The following is a 23,387-nucleotide window of genomic DNA, read 5'->3' as shown; positions in this document are numbered from 1 at the left end:
AATAAGCACAAATTGCATAGAAACCACAGCTCACTTACTCCTTCCCTCCCTCCCTCCCTCCCCTGGCGCTTGTTGGTTCAGGGGTGGAAAAAGACCGGTTTAGAATGGAAATCAGGAGTAAGGTTAGGATTTAGGGTTTATTGGAGTTGGCGTTCAATTCATAATTTCCAAGAGGGAACCTGCTCTGATATCAATTAATACTATTATACTCATTTCAAGGGAAGATCTACATCCAAACGCTCAGCAATTTTCATTAACCAAACCAAAGGAATTAGTCTCTATTACAATAATATGCTTAAAGACTTCTCAAGAACCAAACCAATGTGGGGTTCTATGGTTCATTGATCCAAACAGTTGATGTTATGGCCACCACTGGATGAACAACATTAAATATTCTGTAGATTGGAAGAAATAAAAAGAAAGAAAAGAAGAACTGAAACTGACAATTACCAAGAAGGCATTTTTAGGGGTCTGCACTTTTCAATGAGTTGACTTTCAAGCCTTGGTCCCGAAACCACGAGGGCTCGGCCTTGGTGCTGAATCTGAAAACTGGCGCCGTGATTCTGATCTCCTCCTCCTCCTTGCAGTGCCAGGAGGAGCCTAATAATAATAAATAAATAACATATTTAAAATAAATCAAAATGAACCACACTTGAGAGTTATAGTTACAAGATAGATCGTAAAGGGCATGTGCACTGACATTGCATGCCCATGGGCCATCTGAGCTGTGCACATCAGGTAGAACCAAAAAGCGTAGACAACCTTGCCCAGAAACATGTATATACTGAATGTGGATGCTGGCAAGTTCTTCTATACCACCTACTGTGTTCGTACATGTTTGATCCATTTTGATAAGTTGAACAGTTTGGTTTTTGGCCATGTCATCGAAATGGTGGGGTTCATTGGATTCATGGCCCAGATGGCCTTTTGTGTTAATGCTTTCGAGAATTTTAAAACATATTTGGTTATGCACCAGCACCACACCCTCCCCCTCTCTCCTGTATAAACAGTGATGGCACTGTCTCTTCACCCATTTCACCAACAAAAAAAGAAAAAAGAAAAAAAGAAAAAAAAAGAGGACAGCTACTCTTTTTCATGGAACTTTCCCCACAAAACTGCTCCATACATGTAAAACATGTCAAGAATTCCATTGAGTTTGTGAGATTTGGTCCGAAATATTTTGAAGACAACAAAGGTTATTAAGCATTCACATTATGATGTGCTGAGTAACAGAAATCCCTCTGTGGAAACAAATGCAAAGGTGCAGCTACACCAGCAATCAAGTATGAAAAAGTCTAGATACATTGATACAATACAAGCATGTGCATGTATGTTTAAAAGCATGGAACTCACCACCATCCCTGCTCAGCCAAATGCATCTGTACAAGCACATGCATGTTGGCAAGTGAAAGCGAGTGATATGGTCATGTGGACTGCAGGGCATGCATGTGCAAGTGCATGCACATGTGTGCACATGGGAGTTGCATGAGTAAATGTGTGGTCATGTGAAAAGAAAAACAACCTTTTGCTCGGCTTTAAGTGCCTCCTCAATATTGCTCAATGCAGGAATGGATCCCCCTCCTTCCATGGCCCCCAATAAGTTCTTCATCCGCACTCGCATTTGGAAAAGCTGTGCGACGAGTTGGCTCACCTGAAACGGTTTAAAAAGGCCAACCATTTTACCCTGAATCTAAATTAAGCATATATTCGCAATGCTCAACAGCATGTAACCTTGATGGAAACATTTTTTTTTTTTTTTTTTTTATACAGGGAGAGCTGCTAGAAAATGTTAACATGGAATGTACCTGCTGCTCTGTTTTTCCAGATTCCACGGCAACTCGCTTCCTCCTTGCAGGTGATTCTGCTAACAATTCAGGCTTCTCTCTTTCCTCTGCAAGTAAGCAATGTGAAAGATGGTAAGATTTGGAAGAGAAACACTACCTGGCATCCACAGTAGCTCATGCTGAGTACATGGCAAATGCCAAGCCTACTTGCGAGGGTCGTATTTGAATTTGAATTATGCATTCATGATGCGTATGAGGCCCAGGCTCTATCAGGCAGGTCCCACCTTTTATTGTTTTGAGGTCCAGTAATCAAGCTGGTATGGTCATCAGAAGGCAGCATGTTGTCACAGCCCTAGTGCTTCCCCCAAACGTAGACAGTGGCACTCAATTCACAGTTTCATCGTGAATGAGTCAGCCCATCTCCCAAGTGCACACCCGAAGCGCTATGCACCGAATGTCACTAAAATGCAAGAGAGAGAGAAGAGATATTGAAGAATTCTTCTATTGCTTGAGAACTCCAAAGCTCGAAACTCTTCTTGGATGGTCACTAACAGGGACCCTTCCTACTTATATGGCACAAGAACCTTCTAGACTCCATACATGATAGCCGGAATGATGCCACATGCAATCATCAATGGCTAGGACGACTCTAGAAACTTCAGGAGATCTCTACTCCATACATGATGGCTAGAATGATGCCACATGCAATCATCAATGGCTAGGAAGACTCTAGAAACTTCCAGAGATCCCTATTCCAACATAATGGCCAGAATGATGCCACATGGCCAGAAAGACTCCAGAAACTTCTAGAGATCTATACTCCATATGTGATGGCTAGATGATGCCGCGTGGCTAGAACGACTCTAGAATCTTCCAGAGATCTCTACACTACTCTACACAACTCTACCATACTATAGAATTCTTTATCATTCTCGGGGGATGTTTCGAAGTATCCCTGATATTATCTCTATCTCCAGCTCAGTGATACCAATAACACTGGTAGTGACACCAATAACACCGGTAGTATAAGAAATTCCAGATATCGGCAATGCATCACTAATATTTTTTACTATGCAAATTCCATGTGTCGCTTGTATTGCCAATGTATCAATATCTCTAATGTATCGCCAATATTTTCGATTGTGTAAATTCTAGGTGTCGCTTGTATCGCCAGTGTATTTGTGATATTTTGATAATATTGCCAATGTATCGATATTGCCAAAAATCTATTTATTAAAAATTTTTCCATTTCAATTTTTTTTAATGAGTGCATGGTTGTATGCAGTGATCAAATTGTCGATAATATTATCATTAATGCAATATGGGCAATATCGAGACCACATTCTTTTGTCTCCTTTATAGTTGTCGACGATTTCTTAGTAAAATATCATGTGGTGTCGATATTCTGAAACTTGATGGATGTATGGATGGAAGGTAGGATGGGATGGTTGGACTGATTTTTTTATAACAACACATGCTTTTAAGCCCCCATTAAATGAAAACTTATTATGTATGCATTCTTTTTGCAATTTTTGATTCCTAAATATGCAAATGTGTATTTTAGCATCTTTTAGAGTTCCATTGAAAATTTCCCCCATGTTTTGCAACATTTCAAGCTATCGCCGAAATCGATAGGCTGAGCCAGTCTCCTTATGGTTAGACAGGCATTACATGGGGTCCACTTGGCCCAATTCAAATTCCTAGCCATGTTGAAGACCCCACGTACATGTTCATGTATCTTTAAAGACCCTACGCTGGGAAGATACACGTGGGCTGCATATAGGAGCTTGATGGACACATCAGACTGTTGGATTGGGTGGACACGATGATCGGACCGTTGGATCATTATCATCGGACATCTTGATAGTGGACCCTAAGGGCCACGAAATAGTTTAGTTGTTTACATGCTTCGTTATTTTTTGTATACCTCATATTTGTGTTGAGATTAGGGAATTAGGAACAACTTTTAATTTATTAAGTATCTTTATGATGCAGGACAATTAATCACTTGCTCTAAAAGCTCGAACTGTTAGAGTATGGCGAATTAATCATTTTATCTCATAGCACAAGGCCCACATCTCATGGGTTAGGACTTTAGTCGAACCCCCCTCGTGGGCCCCAAATCACATGGGTATCGCCTCACATGGGCCACCCAACCCGAGTGTGTCCCCGCATCCCACAAGCTACCCCACTTGAGCTCGGTGTGAAATGCGCATTAATCACCCTTGGTGAGGAGTCTTGAACACAAGACCTCTCCCGTGGGCCCCGCCCACCCGGAGTGTGCCCCTGCATCCCACAGGCGACCCCACTCGAGCCTAGTATGAAAATGCCCCTGCATTAATCACCCCTAGTGAGGAGTCTCGAACACGAGACCTCTCGCTCTGATACCAATTTGATGTAGGACAATTAACCACTTGCTCTAAAAGCTCGAACTGTTAAAGTATGACGAATCAATCCCTTTATCTCATAGCTTAGGCCCCACATCTCATGGGTTAGGAGCTCAGTCGAACCCCCTCGTGGGCCCCAAATCACATGGGTATCATCTCACACGGGCCGCCCAACATGAGTGTGTCCCCGCATCCCACAGGCTACCACACTTGAGCCCAGTGTGAAATGCGCATTAATCACCCCTGGTGAGGAGTCTCGAACACGAGACCTCCCCCGTGAGCCCCGCCCACCCCGAGTGTGCCCCTACATCCCACAGGCGACTCCACTCGAGCCCAGTGTGAAAATGCCCCTGCATTACTTTATTTTCATAATATTATTTGAGAGCATCTTTTTGTAAAATGTCTTTTTTGAGACTATAAAAGAGAGATGGGTGTGTGAAGCCCTAATGCCATTATTAAAAAAATAAAATAAAAAAAGCTGAATTTTCTCTTCTTCATGTGATTTGAAGAATACTCCATGTAATTTGGAACTTGAGTATGGTGTGATTCCATTCCCCATTCAACGGAGATGCGAGGCTTCCATCTATCATCTTCTTTTATATCCAAAAGAGGTTTTTTCCTAAAAACTTTATCTGTCTTCTTCCATTCCTATTCAAGACCATCCAAATCATCTTTTTCTTCAACTTTTCATCATTCAACTTCAACCCCAACTAAAATCAACCATTGAGGACCCAGAAACCCTAGCCAACAACCCACACGTGTAAGCCCCTAGCCTGATCGTACGAACAACCGCTCAATCCTTTGATTTTCCCTTGCTTCCCCCATCGAAACCTCTTGGTTCCCCATCCATAACCCTAAATTCCCAATTTCATATTTTTTTCAATTTTTAAAACCCTAATTCCAAAATTCCCCAATTCCCATGAACTCTTATTTTTCAAATTTCAAACTTTCTCATTCCTAACCCTAATCATAAAGCCTACAAATCATTCCCTTGAAAGTGGAATGTGCCTATGCTAAATTGGAAGTTCTATCCTTCCATCAGGCCTAATTTTAATTGATTTATGTGATTTTTTAGCATGCGGGCATGTGATGTAGGTTAAATTATATTTTATTTCATATTATTTACTCTTAATTGCTTGGTAGGTTAGCATCTTTTATTAATTGAATTACTTTATGGACTCTTTCATAATCTCCATGTTGCATGCTAGCATTAAATCATGTGTCCTGCATCAAATTTGGTATCAGAGCCATGTGTTTAGCATGGGATTTTTGTGTTGTAAGTTCTACCCTAGATGCAAGGTGTCCCGTATTGGTATCAGTTGGCGTAACGGTGACCTCCAAAACTGATAGGGATACGGGGACGTAATGGTGATACGGGGGCGTAACGGCCCATAACGGCGCAAATTTTTTTTTTTTTTGCCAAAAAAATATGAAAAAATATGGATTAAATCTGAAATATTCTAAGCATTCCAAATATGCATTCATTTATAAATTGGAACATGTTTATGGTGGTGTAACGGTCCACTCTTTGGTGAGAAGTTGTATCGGACTGTCTGATGAATTTATGAACCAGATAATCTGAATTTGACTACAAAATTCATATATTTAATTTTCTAACTATCTACTATCAATGATATATATATTAGAATGAATGTAATATGAAAATATCTTACATTTAGGTATTTGCAATTATTTTTGAGGGCCAAAATTCATGCGTAAATAGAAAAAAATATAAAAAAAATATAAAATGGCACCTCAAATATGTAAAATGCACATTAACATGTTCTACTATGATTAACACATCATATGGCATCATTAAAACAGCAAAAGAATCATTAAAAAATGATTTTTCGAATTTTCAAAAAAAGGACCGAAATAAATACATAAATAGAAAAATATAAAAAATATATATAAAATGGCACCCCAAATATGTAAAATGCACATTAACATGTTCTACTATGATTAACACATCATATGGCATCATTAAAACAGCAAAAGAATCATTAAAAAATGATTTTTCGAATTTTCAAAAAAAGGGCCGAAATAAATGCGTAAATAGAAAAAATATAAAAAAAAATATAAAATGGCACCCCAAATCTATAAAATGCACATTAACATGTTCTACTATGATTAACACATCATATGAGGTCATTAAAACAGCAAAAGAATCATTAAAAAATGATTTTTCGAATTTTCAAAAAAAGGGCCAAAATAAATGCGTAAATAGAAAAAAATATTAAAAAAAATATAAAATGGCACCCCAAATCTATAAAATGCACATTAACATGTTTTACTATGATTAACACATCAAATGGCATGATTAAAACAGCAAAACAACATTAAAAATTGATTTTTCGAATTTTAAAAAAAGGGGCCAAAATTCATGCGTAAATAGAAAAAAATATTAAAAAATTATTAAATGGCACCCCAAATCTATAAAATGCACATTAACATGTTCTACTATGATTAACACATCATAAGACATGATTAAAACAGCAAAACATATTAAAAAAGTATAAATACCTATTTTTGACGAATTTCTGAAAAATGACCTACCGAGCTTTGATTCAAAAAAATCTGTAATATAATGTGTTTTTATCTCAAATATCTAACCAAGGTTGGTCGAAATTAGTAGTAGAAGGAGTGAGAAACAGTTTGGAAGCAAGAGGTTTCAAAAAAACAGCAAAAACAGAGCTAAAAATGAAATAAAAAGAAGTTACCGTTACGGCCGTTACACCCCGTAACGGGCCCGTATCGGCCGATACGGGTACAAAATCGGGTATCGGCCGATACGACCCCGAAACGCGTAACGGTTCCCACCGTTACCGTTACGTATCGGCCGTAACGGCCGATACGTAACCGTTTTAGCACACCTTGGCTAGATGTGACTCTAATCTAAGTGCAACACAAAAATCCTATGCTAAACCTATGACTCTGATACTAAATTTGATGCAGGATACATGATTTAATGCTAGCATGGAACAAGGAGATTATAAAAAAGTCTATAAAGTAATTCAATTAACAAAAGATGCTAACCCACCAAGTAATTAAGAGTAAACAATAAGAAATAAAATATGATTTAACCTAAATCACAAGCCCACATGCTAAGAAATCACATAAATCAATTAAAACTAGGCCCGATGGAAGGATAAAACTTCCAATTTACCATAGGCATGTTCCACACTTAAGAGAATGACTTGTAAGTTTTATGATTAGGGTTAGGAAGGGAAAAATCTGAAATTTGAAAGTTTAGCATTCATGGAATTGGAAATTTTGTAATTAGAGTTTTAGAAATTGGAGAAAATAGGAAATTGAGGATTTAAGGTTTAGAGTAGGGTTATGGATGGGGAATCAAGGGGTTTTGATGGGGGGAAGCAAGGGAAAATCAAAGGATTAAGAGGTTATCCGTACAGTTAGGCTAGGCGCTCACACGTGTGGGTCATTAGCTAGGGTTTTTGGGTCCTCAATGGTTGATTTCAATTGAGGTTGAAGTTGAATGATGAAAAGTTGAAGAAATAGATGATTTGGATGGTCTTGAATAGGAATAGAAGATGAGAGATGGAGTTTTTAGGAAAATACCTCTTTTGGATATAAAGGAAGATGATAGATGGAAGCCTCGCACCTCTGTTGAATGGGGAATGGAATCACACCATACCCAAGTTCCAAATCACATGGAGTATTCTTCAAATCACATGAAGAAGAGAAAACAAAAAGTTTTTTGCTTTTTTCAAAATAATGGCATTAGGGCTTCACATACCCATCTTTCTCTTTTATAGTCTCAGAAAAGACCTTTTACAAAAAAACGCTCTCAGATAAGATTCTCAAAATAAAGACGCTTAATAAATTAAAAGTTGTTCCTACTCCCTAAAGTATAAGGAATACCAAAAATAACGACTCATGTAAACAATCTAAACAACTAAACTATTTCGTGGCCCATGGGGTCCACAATGAAGATGTCCGATGATGATGATTCAACGGTCCGATCATCGTGTCCACCCAATCCAATGGTCCGATGTGTTCATCAAGCTCCTATATGCAGCCCATGTGCATCTTCCCAGTGTAGGGTCTTCAAAGATGCATGAACATGCATGTGGGGTCTTCAACGTGGCTAGGAATTTGAATTGGGCCAAGTGGGCCCCATGTAATGGTCGTTTAACCATAAGGAGAATGGCTCAGCCCTCCTATGGTATGGTGCTCGGATGTTCTCATCAATTCCCCTCAACTGAGGAGATTTTGATTCTGGTGAAATAAAGCTGCAGTGATGCTTGAGGAGATCTGGGTCTCGTTGTTGAAGCTTTGCCTCTGTGATCCAGGTATTGTCTGACTTTGGTCTGCCCTTCCACTTGACAATATACTCCTGGTAACGTCCATGTTGTGTGGAAACTGCTTCTTCATCTAAGATATCCTTTATCTCCTCTCTTCTCATAGATATAGATGGTACAGGTGGTAAATGTTGAGAAGAAGGGTTAATTAATGGCTATGGCTTATGGGATAGGTCAATGGCATCATCATCAAAGTTCATGTGAGGGTTATGAGAATGTTCATGAAATGATACAAGATCTTCCACATTAAATGTGGAACTAATACCCATGTTAGATAGAAGATCTATCAAGTATTTGAACCCAATCTTTTCAAGATTTTATATGGTCCAGCGCTACGGGCTTGTAATTTTTATTTATTTATTTATTTATTTTTGGTTCCTTGTGGAAACCTTTTTAGACATATTCTAATCATGACTTCATCACCCACAACAAACTCTTCAAACCTATGGTGTGAGTTAGCACTTAGCAATCATTTTGTGTGTTTCATTACTTATATTGATTCTTTTTCTAATCTACACATGCAAGTCATGCATATGTCATGTATATGCATGTGCAGACTAGGGGTGTACATGAACCGAGCTAGCTCGACTCAACTCGAAAAAGCACGATTCGACTTGGTTCGAAGCTGAGTTTGAGCTGAGTCGAGCTGATTTTTTGAGCTCGAAAATGAGTTTGAGCTGGACCCAGCTCGACTCGACTCGGATCGAACCCAACTCGAACTGAACTCGGATCGAATCAGTTCGGTGACTCGGTTACTTTGATATTGATGTTGCTCACCAAGTGTTTGATGAAATGACTCAACGAAGTGTCAGCTGGTGGCAAGGAAGGTATGTTTCATCAAACAAATACTCTTTTTTCTTGATTTTGATGTTGCCTACAAGGTGTTTGATGAAATACCTGTAAAACCATTGCTGGTGTTTTACATACAGTAAGAATTTGAAGGTGCAATCCATGTGTTTGTGAAAATGCTGCATAGGCGAACTCGGCTCGATCTTGGCTCGAACTCAGCTCGAACTAGCCCGAGCTGCTAATGGAACTAAGCCGAGTTGGCCAGTCAGGCTTGAGGACTGAACCGAGCCGAGTTCGAGCTGGGGTCAGCTAGTGGCCAAGCCGAGTCGAGCTGAGGCTAGATCGACTCAGTTAGACTCGATGTACACCCCTAGTGCAGACTCTGAAGTCATCTGGAACATTGACATGGGCATGCAATCTATAGGGGTCCTAGGCTCATTTACTTGTCTTTCCAAATCCATTTCCTCCTCGGGACTCATTTGATTGTGACGAAGGTTTGGTAGAATTAACGTGTGAATGTCCCGCACGGGTGTAAGCTCATCCGGTATGTCCTCTAATAACAACACTAGACTCCTCCAATACTGGACTCACCTTAGGTGGTAACTCTACACTACCCTTGAGTGTAACCTCAAGTAGCATCTCTATAATAATCTTAGGTGTGACCTCACTTGCCACATGGGCATACATCGTCAAATCAGTTTTAGTCTCTCTTTCAGACTCTTTGGCATTAACTATAGGAAGAGACTCAACCTGGAGTTTTGTCACATTTTCAAGACTACGTTTCTTGACGTCATCCTTTTCTGGGGTGCTTTTGAGTGGGAGGAACTTCAAGATAATCCTTTTGCCTTCATATTGAAACGAATACGTATTCGAGTGACCGAATAGTGTTGCATCCATGTCATACAACCAAGGCTTGCCCAAAATGATGTGGCCTATATCTATAGGCAAAACATCACACCACGACGTGTCCGTATAAGAACCAAACTGGATGGAAAAAAGATAACGTTGAGAAACTGGAATCAAAGACGCATCAACCCATGAGACTCGATAGGGTTGAGGATAACCATTGTATGTCTCCTTTATTCTCATAAATTGGTACCACAGTAATTCTCTTCCATTCGTTTGTCATTTTCTTCAATCTGACAATCTTATTGAAGAACTTCATCAACTAAAATAAACCAATATCTCGAGTGCATTTCCGAAACTCAGCTGGTATATCATCTAGTTTGAGGGCCTTTCCCAACTTTTTCTCAAAGCTTCTTTTACTTCAAATATCCTAATCCCATGAAAGTATCTTTGGCCTCCAACCTCATTTGAATTAATGATTCCTTCTACCCTAAGCTCTCAAAAAGGTCGTCATTTAGCAAGTTATGGATATAGCTTCTTCACCTCTCATTGATATCATCATCCTTACCCTCTAGTCATCACTCTTAATCACCTATCAACATTCCTACATTCCATGTGGCAAGACAAATCCTATTCTCATATACTAGCTTCCTTACTTGCACTCGTTCAAAATGGCATAGGAACCCTTGCCTAATTCTTACTACAATTGAACATTGTTGTAGTAAGTTGCTTCCATGAAGCACACTAGCCAACCCTTGCCCATTTCTACTACAAGTGTGTTCCAATGCAGTGTGTCGCTTACAGGGAACACCCTAGCCAACCCTTGCCTATTTCTCACTGCACTTAGGTGCTGGTACAACTCACTCTTAAAGGGAACACCCTAGCATTAGTTTTAATTGTCATATTGTTAGGATTATTGATGCAAAACAATGTAGAATAAAGGCCAAGGTCTCAGATGTGAATTTTGACGAAAAGAAGAAAGGAGTTTCAACAAAACCAATACATTGTGGAACAACTGATATTAGACAAACTATGACTTTTGAGGGTTGCCAAAGAGGGAAGAGGGAGCAGTTAATGCTTTCCCACCACCTTGAAGAAAGTGTTGATAGTTGAATGGTTGCGTGCACACTCACCAACCAATGGACTTGAAAATGATCTCTAAGTCTTGTCATTCTCTTTATTTCATTATCTATTTAAGGACTATCAGCTTTTACCTTAATATAAACTCTGAATATATGATACAAAATCAGTTTCTCTTATGAAGCCTGTCAATCATGCTATTCTCAAGTTCTACATGCTCATTTGGAAAATGATGATCCTTAAATTCCAAATTCCAAATGAACCTCATACAAATAATACCCAGCAACCAATATAGTGACCAAACTATGTGTATGTAAATGAAACAAAAACAAACAAGCAAGCTGCATAAAGAATGGCAGTAATTTTTAGCCTGTAACCACTGAACTAAAATTTTATCGGGCAAAGAGTGGTGGAAAGAAGCATTATATAAATGCTAGACATATCCATGCAAGACATACCAGGGGTCATTACATCAATCATTGCCTCCATTATCTTTAAGCTTTTCTCCGCTTCTCGAATTTGTGCAGGAGTCACCTGTTTCATACATAGACAATGGAAAGTTAATCAGAGTTTTCCCCTACAACATAAATGGTGGTGACTAGAACAGCAGTTCTACAGAGTGTCAGTATGTTCATTTTCAAAATCATAACTGATAGTCATGAACTGATTCCCATTGTTTGACCATTTCATGAGATGAATATGGAAAACATGGCTACATATCAGTGACCACTAACAAAGAAATCCTAGCTAAGAACAAAAAGGAAAGTCAGGCAGACATACCTTCCCCATGCCTGGAATCATTCCAATCACACGGGACATAGACCCCATTCGTGCAACAGCACGGGTCTGCTTTAGGAAGTCATTGAAGTCGAATTTTGCACTCATTATCTTCTTCTGCAAATCTTCAGCATCTTCTTGACGCATCTACGTAATTTGAATCAAAATCAAATTACAGTACCATCCTTTAACCAAACAATAGAAGAAAATTGATGGGCACTCACAACTTCCTGTGCTTTCTCCACAAATGAAAGAACATCGCCCATTCCTAAGATGCGCCCGGCCATGCGATCAGGGTAGAAAGGTTCAAGGTCTTCCATGCGCTCTCCCCGTCCCACAAGCTTGATTGGCTTTCCTGACACCTGTTATGGCCAAACCACCATACTAACTGAATCAGAGAAAGATTTGCCCAGTTTATTTTATGGCTTCTGTCAAAGCATTAGCATAATTGTAATTATTTTCATACAGTGAACAAATAGACATGAGCTACATCTGCAAAAAAATTTTTGAACAGTGCCCTCTGGCTCATCAGTTGTTATGATCAGTCAATCTTGCCAAGTTCGCAGTTATAAATGTGTGTGTGTACATATGTATGTATGTACATGCACGCACGCATGCACGGATATATATAAATACAAAAATTGTCTCCTAGGAACCGACACACATATATGCATATAGAAAATTTCTCCTAGGTACCGATTCTCATGAGAACCCATTAGAACCCTTTGAGAACTCATCTCACGTGATGTGTATGTGCAATCTAGGCCATACGGGCCCATCTAGTTGGGATGAAAGGTTGAGAAAAAAAATCATTTTGTTTAGCCACTCAGGTGGACCTTGGTGAAAATCAAGGGTGAGAATTCCCTCCCACTTTGCTATGGTTCCCCTGATTTTTGGATCAGGCTGACTTTTGGGCCCTAGGCATTTCATGAGGTGACTCATCTAGTGGACAGTTCAGATTTTGTGCACACATCACATGAGATGAGTTCTCAAAGGGTTCTCACAACTCACTAGTTCTCATGAGAACCAGTTCCTAGGAGAAAATTTATCAATATATATATATATAGCCCAATGCTCAGCTGCACACCAGTTCTCATGAGTTCTCGTGAGAAATTTTTTAGAACTCATCACACGTGATGTGATCCCAAAATCTGAACGGTCCACGTGATGCAGCACCATGAAACCCCCAGGGCCCAACTTTTACCCTGATTCAAAACTTTGGTAGGCCATGAAAAGAAACAGTTTCCTCCCTTTATTTGCATCTCTCTTTGCTATGGCCCACCAGAGTTTTGGATGAGGTCTAAAATCCAACAAGTTGGACAGCAAGTTATGATCCAACCAGAAGATAAACTTCCAACCTATTACGTGCGTGTGGCATCCAACCCATTCAATAGGTTGGCCCCACCACTGGGATCACCTTATCCAAAAATCAGCCATATCCACTCATTGAGTTGACCATACATGTATTTTGATATTTATCCATGGCTATACATTGTTTCCTATGGAGTAGTCCACCTGATAATTATATTAGTGATGGTTTTTGTACTAGATGATCCTTCTAGTGGAGCCCATGTGTGTGTGTGTGTGTGTGTGTGTACACACATATATACATATATGTGTGTAGATAGATAGATATATATCACGCACATACATATAGGTCTCTCTGCAACAAGCATGAATAGAAAAGATGCATAGCCAACTATGACATGAGTAATGCCTTCACCAAGACTATAAACATAGATTCTCACTGATTTCAAAAGACCTAAAATTCCTGAAGATTTCACTCAGAAACTCAGATCAGATTTCAAGCAATAGTAAGGTGGAATGAAAACTGCACATTTACTGAAATAAGCACTGAACATTGAGCCTGCAAACAACATATATTAAGAAAGAAATCTTCAATTCCTGTGGGAGTGGTAGTTATGGAGAATTCAATGAAGACAAATGCAACCAATACATATTATGCCACAGATCTATAAGTAATGGATAAAAAGAGAATTCTGACTAGAGATTTAGGACTCGTGTATTTCCCTTGAGAGAGCTAAAAAATCAGTGTGATTGATTCTACAGAACAGTATTTACTGAAGTGAAGTACACAGTATTAGAACTTTTTTTTTTTGGTGGGGGGGAGGGAATTACTGCTTGGAAAGGACAGAAAATGGTGAGGAAACTATTTCAGGTTATTAAGGGAATTACTGCTTGGAAAGGACAGAAAATGGTGAGGAAACTATTTCAGGTTATTAAAGCCATACCTCTCTAACACTCAAAGCTGCTCCACCTCTAGAATCCCCATCCAACTTTGTCAGTATGGCGCCAGTAATCCCAATCTCAAGATTGAAAGATGTGACAAGGGCTGCATAGGCATGAGAAGATGGTACCATGAGATGAGGAGATTTTTCACCCATATCCATGATAATTATTGCATCAATTCATCTTTTCAAAAAATGCACAAAAGATGTAGAAATATTACTACCTTCCGCAACAATTCTAATGCTAAAAAAATCAAATCTTGGATTTTGTGCTCTTTAAGTTTAATGAGTAAACAAAGAACTCTTGAGTTTTATTGCATTGAAGGCACAAGTGCCATGCGCCTCGTGTCCAACCACATGTGCAAAGCATATGGATATCATCAAATGGAGGTGTAAAAGTATAGAGGGACCCAAATTAGGGTTGATAGCACCACTCTCCCTATTTTATATTAATGAATCTTCATAACAACAGAAGTGCCCTTCATAACAAAAGCCCCATCATTTCCTAAGCCACTATAAACAAAAGAGCAAGTATAGAAACAATTCTAAGTGAGCCTAGGTGGATTGTACATTGGTGCGGCCTACATCCACATCCATTAACACTTCCCCTCAAGTTGGAGCATAAACATTGTCAATGCCAAGCTTGGAGTATGTTAATGGAAGTAGATATGGCCCACCTAGCTCTTATTCTCTTATCATCTTTGGTTTATGTTGATTAGGATCTGTTAGGTATGTTTGGCTTTTGTTACTTAAAGGATATAATTGTCATATTGAATTTGTTTAGTTATAAAAAAAGGAAGAGACGTCATAAAATAAATAAATAAATAAAAAGGGAAAGATGGGGTCATCCAACTCAATTAGGGCTTTCCTCTTATCTTCTTTTGATTCCTTACCACGTGCTACAATGCGTTTACAAGACCCGCTATAGTGCCCTGCTACAGTGCTATTGTAGTAACATGCAACAATAATAAGTAGATTGTGCTACATGGTATTAGAGCGTCCGTGTTCCTGATCCATTTCATCTTCCTTTTATTCTACTTCCTTTCTCTCTTCCTTTGCTTTTTGTTCTTATCATCCCTCCTGTGCTGATTTTTTTAAAAAGAAACCTAGGATTTCATTTTTCTCTTTGGTGTGCCAGACCTTTGTGATGGTATGTGCATGAAAAGTGGATGAAGTGTTTGTGATCATCCCTCTCGTGTGTGGGATGTGTGGATGTGTGGGCTGATTGGCAAGGACGTGTGGGCTCATTCTTCTCTTCAAGTGTGGTGTCATACCATGTGAAGCCTACAAGTTGGGTGTTCCTTGGTCACGAAAGGTCAACCCATGTTCGTATAGGCTTAAGATATATATTCCAATTCCTTCCAAATGGAAGTGAAAGGCGATTCGAGAACTAGACTCATAAATTCATTTAAGTTTTTAGGAGTCCAAATAACCTCTATCAAATTAAACGGAACCAACCATCTTCAATGGTCCAAAACTATCAAAGTTTTCTTAACCAATGGCAATTAAAATACTTGACCACGGAGAAACCTGTTGAGGGTGCTAGTATTTATGATCAATGGATCTAGGAGAATGCTTAAATTATGACATGCTTGTAAAATAGTATGGAAGCATCTATCATTGCAAATATAATGTTTCTGAGCAAAGGAAAGTGTGGGATGCATTATGGGAGACGTATTCATATGAAAAAAAAACATCTCTCATACATATCAATTACATGAAGAAATGTTTGAGCTTCAACAATGCGATAAAATGCTAAGTGAATATTATTCCAGACTTAAAGGAATATGGGAGGAGTTAAATGTGTATCAGTCCTTTACTACTACTTTGGAAAAGCTATGTCAGCAATGAGAGGAGTTTCGGGCATCCGAGTTCTTATTTAGTTTGAAATGTTAGTGAACCAGTGTTTTCAGTAGCGCCCGTAGAGTAGCGGTAGCGTAGCGTAGCGAAATCTCTACGTACCGTAGCAAATAGCGTTTATCCCCTGTAGCGTGCACTACAGGGGTCGTAGCATACGCTACGGATACGTAGCGTGCGCTACCTGTCTGGCTTCTTTTATTATTATTATTATTATTATTATTTCTTTTACATGAAACAGTGGTGAACTCACACCACAACTAAAAAAAAAAAAACCTATTTGAAAGGGCTTCCACACCCAAATCGACGCAGCCGACACAGCTCCTCTCCCCACCCTTCCATCTGGAGATCGAAAATCCTCTTACAGGCCCAAACCGATGCTGCCAACGCTGCTCCTCTCCCCACCCTTCAATGTTAAGGTCGAAAATCTGCTGCCAGGTGCAAACCGACACCACTGACGTTGCTCCTCTCCTCACTCTTCAATCTTGAGTTGGAAAAACTGTTTCCAGACGCAAACCGATCGCTGTGGAGCTTCAACATTTGTAGTTTTCACTAATTCAATCTCATCTTGAGACAAAAATAGGTCCGCTCGTTCCTTTTTTTTTTGAATTTTTTTTTTTATGTACAATGAAAATAACTTGGTATTTTCAGTTTTTTCCTTATTTTTTCCCTCTTAAAATGTCGGTTACTGTCGGTTTTTTGTTCTTTATACATTTTTTTCTGTGATATGGCCCACGTGGGCCCCACTGAGGTGCGTGAAGGGGTGGGATGTGCATTATTTTCTATGGTGTGGCCCACTGAGGTGCGTGAAGGGGTGGATTTGCATTGTTTTCTATGGTGGGCCCATTGTGGTGTGCGTATGATTGTAAAATTAAAAAATAGAAGTATTGTTTTATATATTTTTCTTTTTTCTTACTATTTAATATTTATCATATATATTTTTTAAAATTAAAAAATAGAAGTATTGTGTAGCTTACGCTACACGCTACGGAGGGTTGAACGCTACGCAACACGCTACTGCTATTTAAAACACTGGTATGAACTAGTTCATTCACAGATCGTGGGTGATAAGGATGTACCATCTCTGAATGAGGTGGGTGATTGCCTCCAACCGGTATCTCTAGGATTTAAAAGTAGAGCCCATTAACTCTGCTTTAGCATCCTTTACTAGTCGAGGCCACGACAACGGTTGCGGTGACAGAGGTAATTAAGGTGGTTGTGGTGAAATAGGAGGAGGTTATGGTAGAGGATGTGCATCTAAAAAGTGCATGCATTATGGGCTCACAAATCATGCATTGTAGCACAATTTGTTTGTTACCATAACATGGTACTACAACGACATGTAGTGTGGCACTATAGCAGGTTATTGAAGCAGTGCTTTAGACGCACTATAGCACATGATAAGGAATCAAAAGAAGAGAAAAAGAGAAGAGGAAAGCCATAATTGAGCTGAACGGATCCCTTCTCCCCACATAGGTAGATTCACTACAAACCCCATCTCATGTAACAATTTCTGATCCACATTAACTCACACGTAGTATGAGTCAATGCTCTATATTCTACTTCCATGCTTGATCAGGTTATAATACTTTGTGTGTGTGTGTGTGTGTGTTTTTGTTTTTTTTTGTTTTTTTTTTTTTAAATTTTATTTATTTATTTTAATACTTTAGACATAACTAGATTCCCTCCCATAAACATGCAGTACCCGATACTAGACCGCTTATCTATTAAACAACCTGCCCAGTCTACATCAAAGTATCCTATGATCTACAAATGATTGTTTTGTTTGTACAAAATTCCCTAACATGGTGCTTTTTTAAGATATCACAAAACTTAAATAATTGCATCCATGTGAGGTACCCTCGTGGAGCTCATAAACTAGCTCACGCTCATAGCATGACATATGGTTGGTCGAGTAATGGTTAAGTAGATGAGTGTACTCATTAGTCTCTTATACTTTCCTGGTTCTTTGAATATATCTCCTTGATCACCAACAAGTTGGTAATTTGAATCCATTGGTGTTTTAACCAGCTTAGTACCAAGACGGCCCGATTCCATGACCAAATCCAGAACATATTTCCATTGAGATGGATTAATTCCTTCCTTCGATTTGGCCACTTCTACACTAAGAAAATATCAAAGATGACCCAGATCTTTTATGAGAAAATGTCTATGAAGATACTTCTTAAGCTTATCAATCCCCATCACTTCCACTAACAACAATATCATCAACATATACTATTAACATAATAAGACCTAAGGTGCTTTTTCGTACAAAGATGGAATGCTCGACATGGCTTTGAAGAAAGCCCTAGTTCAGTACAACTATACTGAATTTCTCGAACTATGCATGTAGTAACTACCTCAGCACATAAATCACCCTTTTCAATTTACATGCTTGATTTGACTCCCTCTGAGGAACAAATCCAAGCGGTTGCTCCATATAGACCTTTATAAGATCACCATAAAGAAAGGCCTTTTTTACATCCAATTGAAAGAGGGTCACCCATGTTAATATAGAGAGAATAACACAAATGGAATTCATCTTGACAACTAGAGAGAAGGTTTAGTATAATAAACATCAAGGGTCTAAGTATATCCCTTACCAACCAAGCGAGCTTTCAAATGGATATCTCTTAGCTCTACTAGTGGAGCCAATGACAAATCTATTTTAGCATTCTTTACTAGTTGAGAGCGCGACGGTAGCTGTAGTGGCAAAGGTAATCAACATAATCATGGTGAAGTGGGAGAAGGTCGTGGACCTAAAAAGTGTAAGCATTGTGGGCTCACACATCATTATATTGAAAATATTGGGATATTCATAGAAAGCCAACATGGGCTAATCAAGCATCTTACGTTGGAGAGAACAGTGCCTGTATCCACTATTGTTAATAGAGTATAAGCGTGAAGCCTGATTGTGACGAAGAGCCTTGGTGAACACAACAACAAGTTGATCTTGAAATCAGATGTATAGTGTAGAGATTTCACCACTGAAGACCTCATGTATAAAGTGACAATCAACTTCAATGTATTTAATCCTTTCATGAGACACCATATTGTTTGTGATGTGGATGCCGCCAACATATTTCTGTTGAAACAAATTAATTCGTTCCTTGGGATTTGGCTACTTCTATACCAAGAAAGTATCAACATGAGCCAAATCTTTTGTGAAGAAATATTGCTAAAGGTACTTCTCTAGCACCTCAATCGCCCCATTGTCACTTCCTATAATAATAATATCATCTACATACGCTACCAACACAATGAGGCCAGGGGTACCTTTACATACAAAACGGAATAATCACCATGGATTCAAACAAAGCTATAATTTCAACAAAACTTCGCTGAATTTGTCAAATTATACACATGGAAGTTGTTTCAGCTAGTGTTTTCAATAGCGGCAGCGTGTTGTGTAGCACTCAGTCCTTTGTAGTGTGTAGCATAAATAGCGTAGCATGTAGGGTAACCTACACGATACTTCTTTTTTTTTTCTCTTTTTTTAAACAGGGGGGGGCAGTTATTGATTTTTTCAAGTATAAGCACATTCAAACAAGTTATTGATAATCATTTATCAAGAACCAATCCACATATATTAACCAAATCAAATAATTATCACATCAACAACTTTATAAGCAAACCACTTTAATTAATAATGTCTAATTGAAACCATAAGCCACAAGTATGACAATAAATGAAAAACCCCGCAGGTCAAAAAGTATTAAGTATAATATAAGTGTCACATTCCTAAACATAAAATACGAAGAAAATGTAAATAAATAAATAAATAAATAATACATCAAAGCGTATGTTACATACCCTACACGCTACGTAGTTGTAGCATATGCTATGACCCTTGTACCGTATGCTATAGAGGATTTATGCTATTTACTATGCCACATAGTACTATGATACGTAGTGTACACTACGAGAGCTATTTGCCACAATACTATGATACATAGTGTACACTATGAGAGCTATTTGAGACATTGGTCATAATTTTCTTACACAGTTTACACACTTTGTCACTCTCCTTGAGCAACATATCCAAGTACTTGCTTCATGTAAACTTCTTCTATGAGATTACTATGTCAAGTTGGAAGAGGGGCCAACTATAATTAACAACCACAGACGATATAACATGAATGGAGTTCAGCTTGGCCATAGGAGAGAAGGTTTTAGCAACTAAGAGAGCCTTTAGACATTCAATCGTACCATCAAATGAAACTTAATTGTGTAGACCCATTGCAACTAACAATACATTTATTGGCAGGTAGACTGGTTAATTCCCTACTCTTATTCCAATAAAGGGCAACCATTTCCTCCTCCATTTCTTACTTCCACTCTTTATGTAACAATGCTTCCTGATATGACTTGGGAATAGAGTGAGAGGATAAGGATAGGGCAAACTTACGAAAATTTGGAGATAAGCAACAAAAACAAGCATTTTACGAATAGGGTAATCAGTACATGCACACACCTTTTCTCAAGTCAATAGAAATATCAAGCCTATATGGAGAACTCAATGGATTACAAAGCTCAGGAGAGAATATGATGAATGCACATCATGATTGGTTGCACTATCTTCCTGTTTGATCATTTGTAGTCCTTCAACTAAGGCACGGTGGGAATGGAAGAGTCAACAAAGAAGGTTCACGGATGCTTTTGTCAACTACAACAAGTACAAGCACAACGTCCGCATAAAGAAATTTACCATATTTTGAGAAGAGTAGAGTAGACTTGGAAAAAGTAATATCTGCACATACATTTGTCCTTGAAGTGAAGGACTAACAACGATAACATCTTTATGTTCGAGAGTATCCATGAAAACTACATTTAACTAGTCGAGGATCTAATTTATCATGGTCCAACTTCAATTGATGAACAAAGCATACAATGAGTGGTAAAGAACACATTGGAGTATCAAGAAGTAGTGTTTGATGAGGCAATTGACCCATTCAAATAGACAAGGGCATTCGATTTATCAGAAAGCATGCCATGAATACCACACCACTCCAAAAACTTTGGGGAACATTCATGTAAATTAATAGAGCATGAGTTACCTCAAGTAGGTGACTATTTTCTTGTTCCCAAACACCATTTTGTTATGGGGTGTGTACACATGATGTTCAATGTATGATACTTGTCTTAGAAAAATATTGACTAAAAGCTTGGGACATATATTCCTTGGCATTACCAGAACGAAACATAGACAATTTTGAATTAAACTAATTTTGTATTTCCTTGTGAAAAATCTTTTTAAAAAAATGGAGAATAATTCAGATCTATCTTTCATTAAATATATCTACATGATTTTCGAGAAATCATCAACTAATGTAATAAAATACTTATACCCTGACCTACTGAGTGGTCCTCAAACATTTGAATGAATTAAAGAGAACTGACTAAACTATGTTTTCCACACAGTGGAAATGTCGTACGATGATGTTTGCGCAACTCACACACATCATAATCTAGACATCACATAGATGTCAAAAAATGAATGATGCTCTTAAGAATCTTCAAGAATGGGTTATTGAGATGGCAATGCCACTGATAAGGAGATGTGTTGTTGTGCCAACGACATCACAATCAGGATAGTGCAGTTCGTCATCTTCACGTCCTCTACTATTCTTCTTCTCTCTTTAGATCTAGGAAAACACAATATGAAGAATAAGAAGTGACAAAGCAATTAAGAGATTTGGCAAGTTTGCTAACAAACACAAGACTTAAGGAAAATTTAAAACAAATAGGATAATGATAATGAAAGGGAAAGACTTACATGAATAATACCCATTCCACATACTTTGGATTGGGTGTCATTTGCTAGAATTCCAGATAAACCTGTTAATAATGTATCAATGGAGGAAAACACATTGGACTCGTCATATAATTAGATGCCCCAGAGTCAATGACCCATGAAGCATGGACTTTGATCTTAAACAGGCCATACCTGGGGTAACAAATATAGTCGTATGGGTGGAACTAGCTGCAAAAGTGGTGGGAATTGGCTAATTCTGTAGATTTTTCAGATATTTAGAGTAGTCTTCTTAAGTTAGTGTAACCATTTCACTAGTCATACGTGGCTGTGGGGTTGAAAATGTAGAACTAACCAAATGAGGCCCATTGTTCTCGCTAATGTAAGATGCTTGATTAGCCCATACTGACTTTACATGGAGACCAAGATTTTTCAACAGAGTAATTGGAGAGTCCACAACATGTGCACTTCCTAAGTCATCCCATCTTGCCACCACCACCTTGGTTACCTCTTCCACCATAGTCACCACCACAGCTTCGACCAATAAAAGATGCTAAAATCGAACTATCAATGGCTCCACCTGTAGAACCCATCGATACATGCTAGAGGCGAGCATACACCTTTCTCAGAAATGGCACAACTTTGCCACCCAAAATCTGTACACAAACTGGTTCATAATCATGTTTTAACCTTAAAAAGAACATGGACACACAAAACACTTCACATTGCTGACGTAGCTTTTATAAATAAATAGTGAGAGGCTACTACACATTCGAATCCTCGCACATTCCTTTGAGTTTAGAATAGTATTCACCCAGAAATTTCTCACCTTGCTGAAGATCAAATATTTCTTCATATAACCGATATGCACAAGAGACATTTTTGCAGAATTAATAAATCTCTCGCAATGCATCCCACACTTCCTTTGTGATGTCCAGAAAAATCACATTTGCACACATGGATGGTTCCATGCTATTTCATAACCATGTCATAATTTAGGCATTCTCCTAGATCCATTGATCATAAGTATTAGAACTCTCATCAGGTTTCTCCATTGTGAAAAATCTTAATTTCCCTTGGCCATTAAAAAACTTGGATGGACTTAGACCATTGGAGATAGTTTGTTCGATTTAATTTAATAGAAGTTATTTGGACCCTTAAAAAACCATATGGATTTATAAATCTAGATTTCATATCACTTTTCATCTCCATCAGAATAAGTGAAAAAGAGAATACTACAAGTCTTGCAGAAACACGAGCTGACCTAGTATGATCGACGAACACCCCACTTGTATGCTTCACATAATGTGCACACCATGCTTGGAGAGAAATCAACACACATTAACACTTTCCAACCAGCTACAAATGAAGATGATCTCGAACACGACATCCGATCCAACATAGGCAAGCAGCCCACACGCTTCTAATAATCACACGAGAGGTGAGATCACATGAACTTCATTCACCTACCCACACAGGGACCACTATAAAAGGCCTGATACAAAAACAGAAATAAGAAAGCCTAGGTTTCTTACAAGATT

General features: G+C 38.5%; 1 protein-coding gene across 2 annotated transcripts in view; it reads right to left on the bottom strand.

Moving 5' to 3' along the window:
- Positions 1–227: 227 nt before the first annotated feature.
- LOC131248901 (signal recognition particle subunit SRP54, chloroplastic) overlaps positions 228–23,387 on the bottom strand; it is a 60,711-nt gene continuing 37,551 nt past the window's right edge. For both annotated transcript variants that reach the window (XM_058249412.1, XM_058249413.1), the window contains 7 exons: positions 14,238–14,338; positions 12,210–12,347; positions 11,989–12,132; positions 11,667–11,742; positions 1,806–1,891; positions 1,523–1,651; positions 228–600 (listed from right to left, as the gene is read on the bottom strand). In XM_058249412.1, coding sequence (XP_058105395.1) covers positions 496–600; positions 1,523–1,651; positions 1,806–1,891; positions 11,667–11,742; positions 11,989–12,132; positions 12,210–12,347; positions 14,238–14,338 — 779 coding nt within the window. In that variant the 3' untranslated portion in view covers positions 228–495. The remainder of the gene's footprint in view (positions 601–1,522; positions 1,652–1,805; positions 1,892–11,666; positions 11,743–11,988; positions 12,133–12,209; positions 12,348–14,237; positions 14,339–23,387) is intronic.

This window comes from Magnolia sinica, chromosome 6 (genome assembly GCF_029962835.1).
Source record: "Magnolia sinica isolate HGM2019 chromosome 6, MsV1, whole genome shotgun sequence".
NCBI classification, from domain to species: domain Eukaryota; kingdom Viridiplantae; phylum Streptophyta; class Magnoliopsida; order Magnoliales; family Magnoliaceae; genus Magnolia; species Magnolia sinica.
The sequence above is the reverse complement of the archived record's forward strand: the minus strand, read 5'-3'. Positions and strand labels throughout refer to the sequence as shown.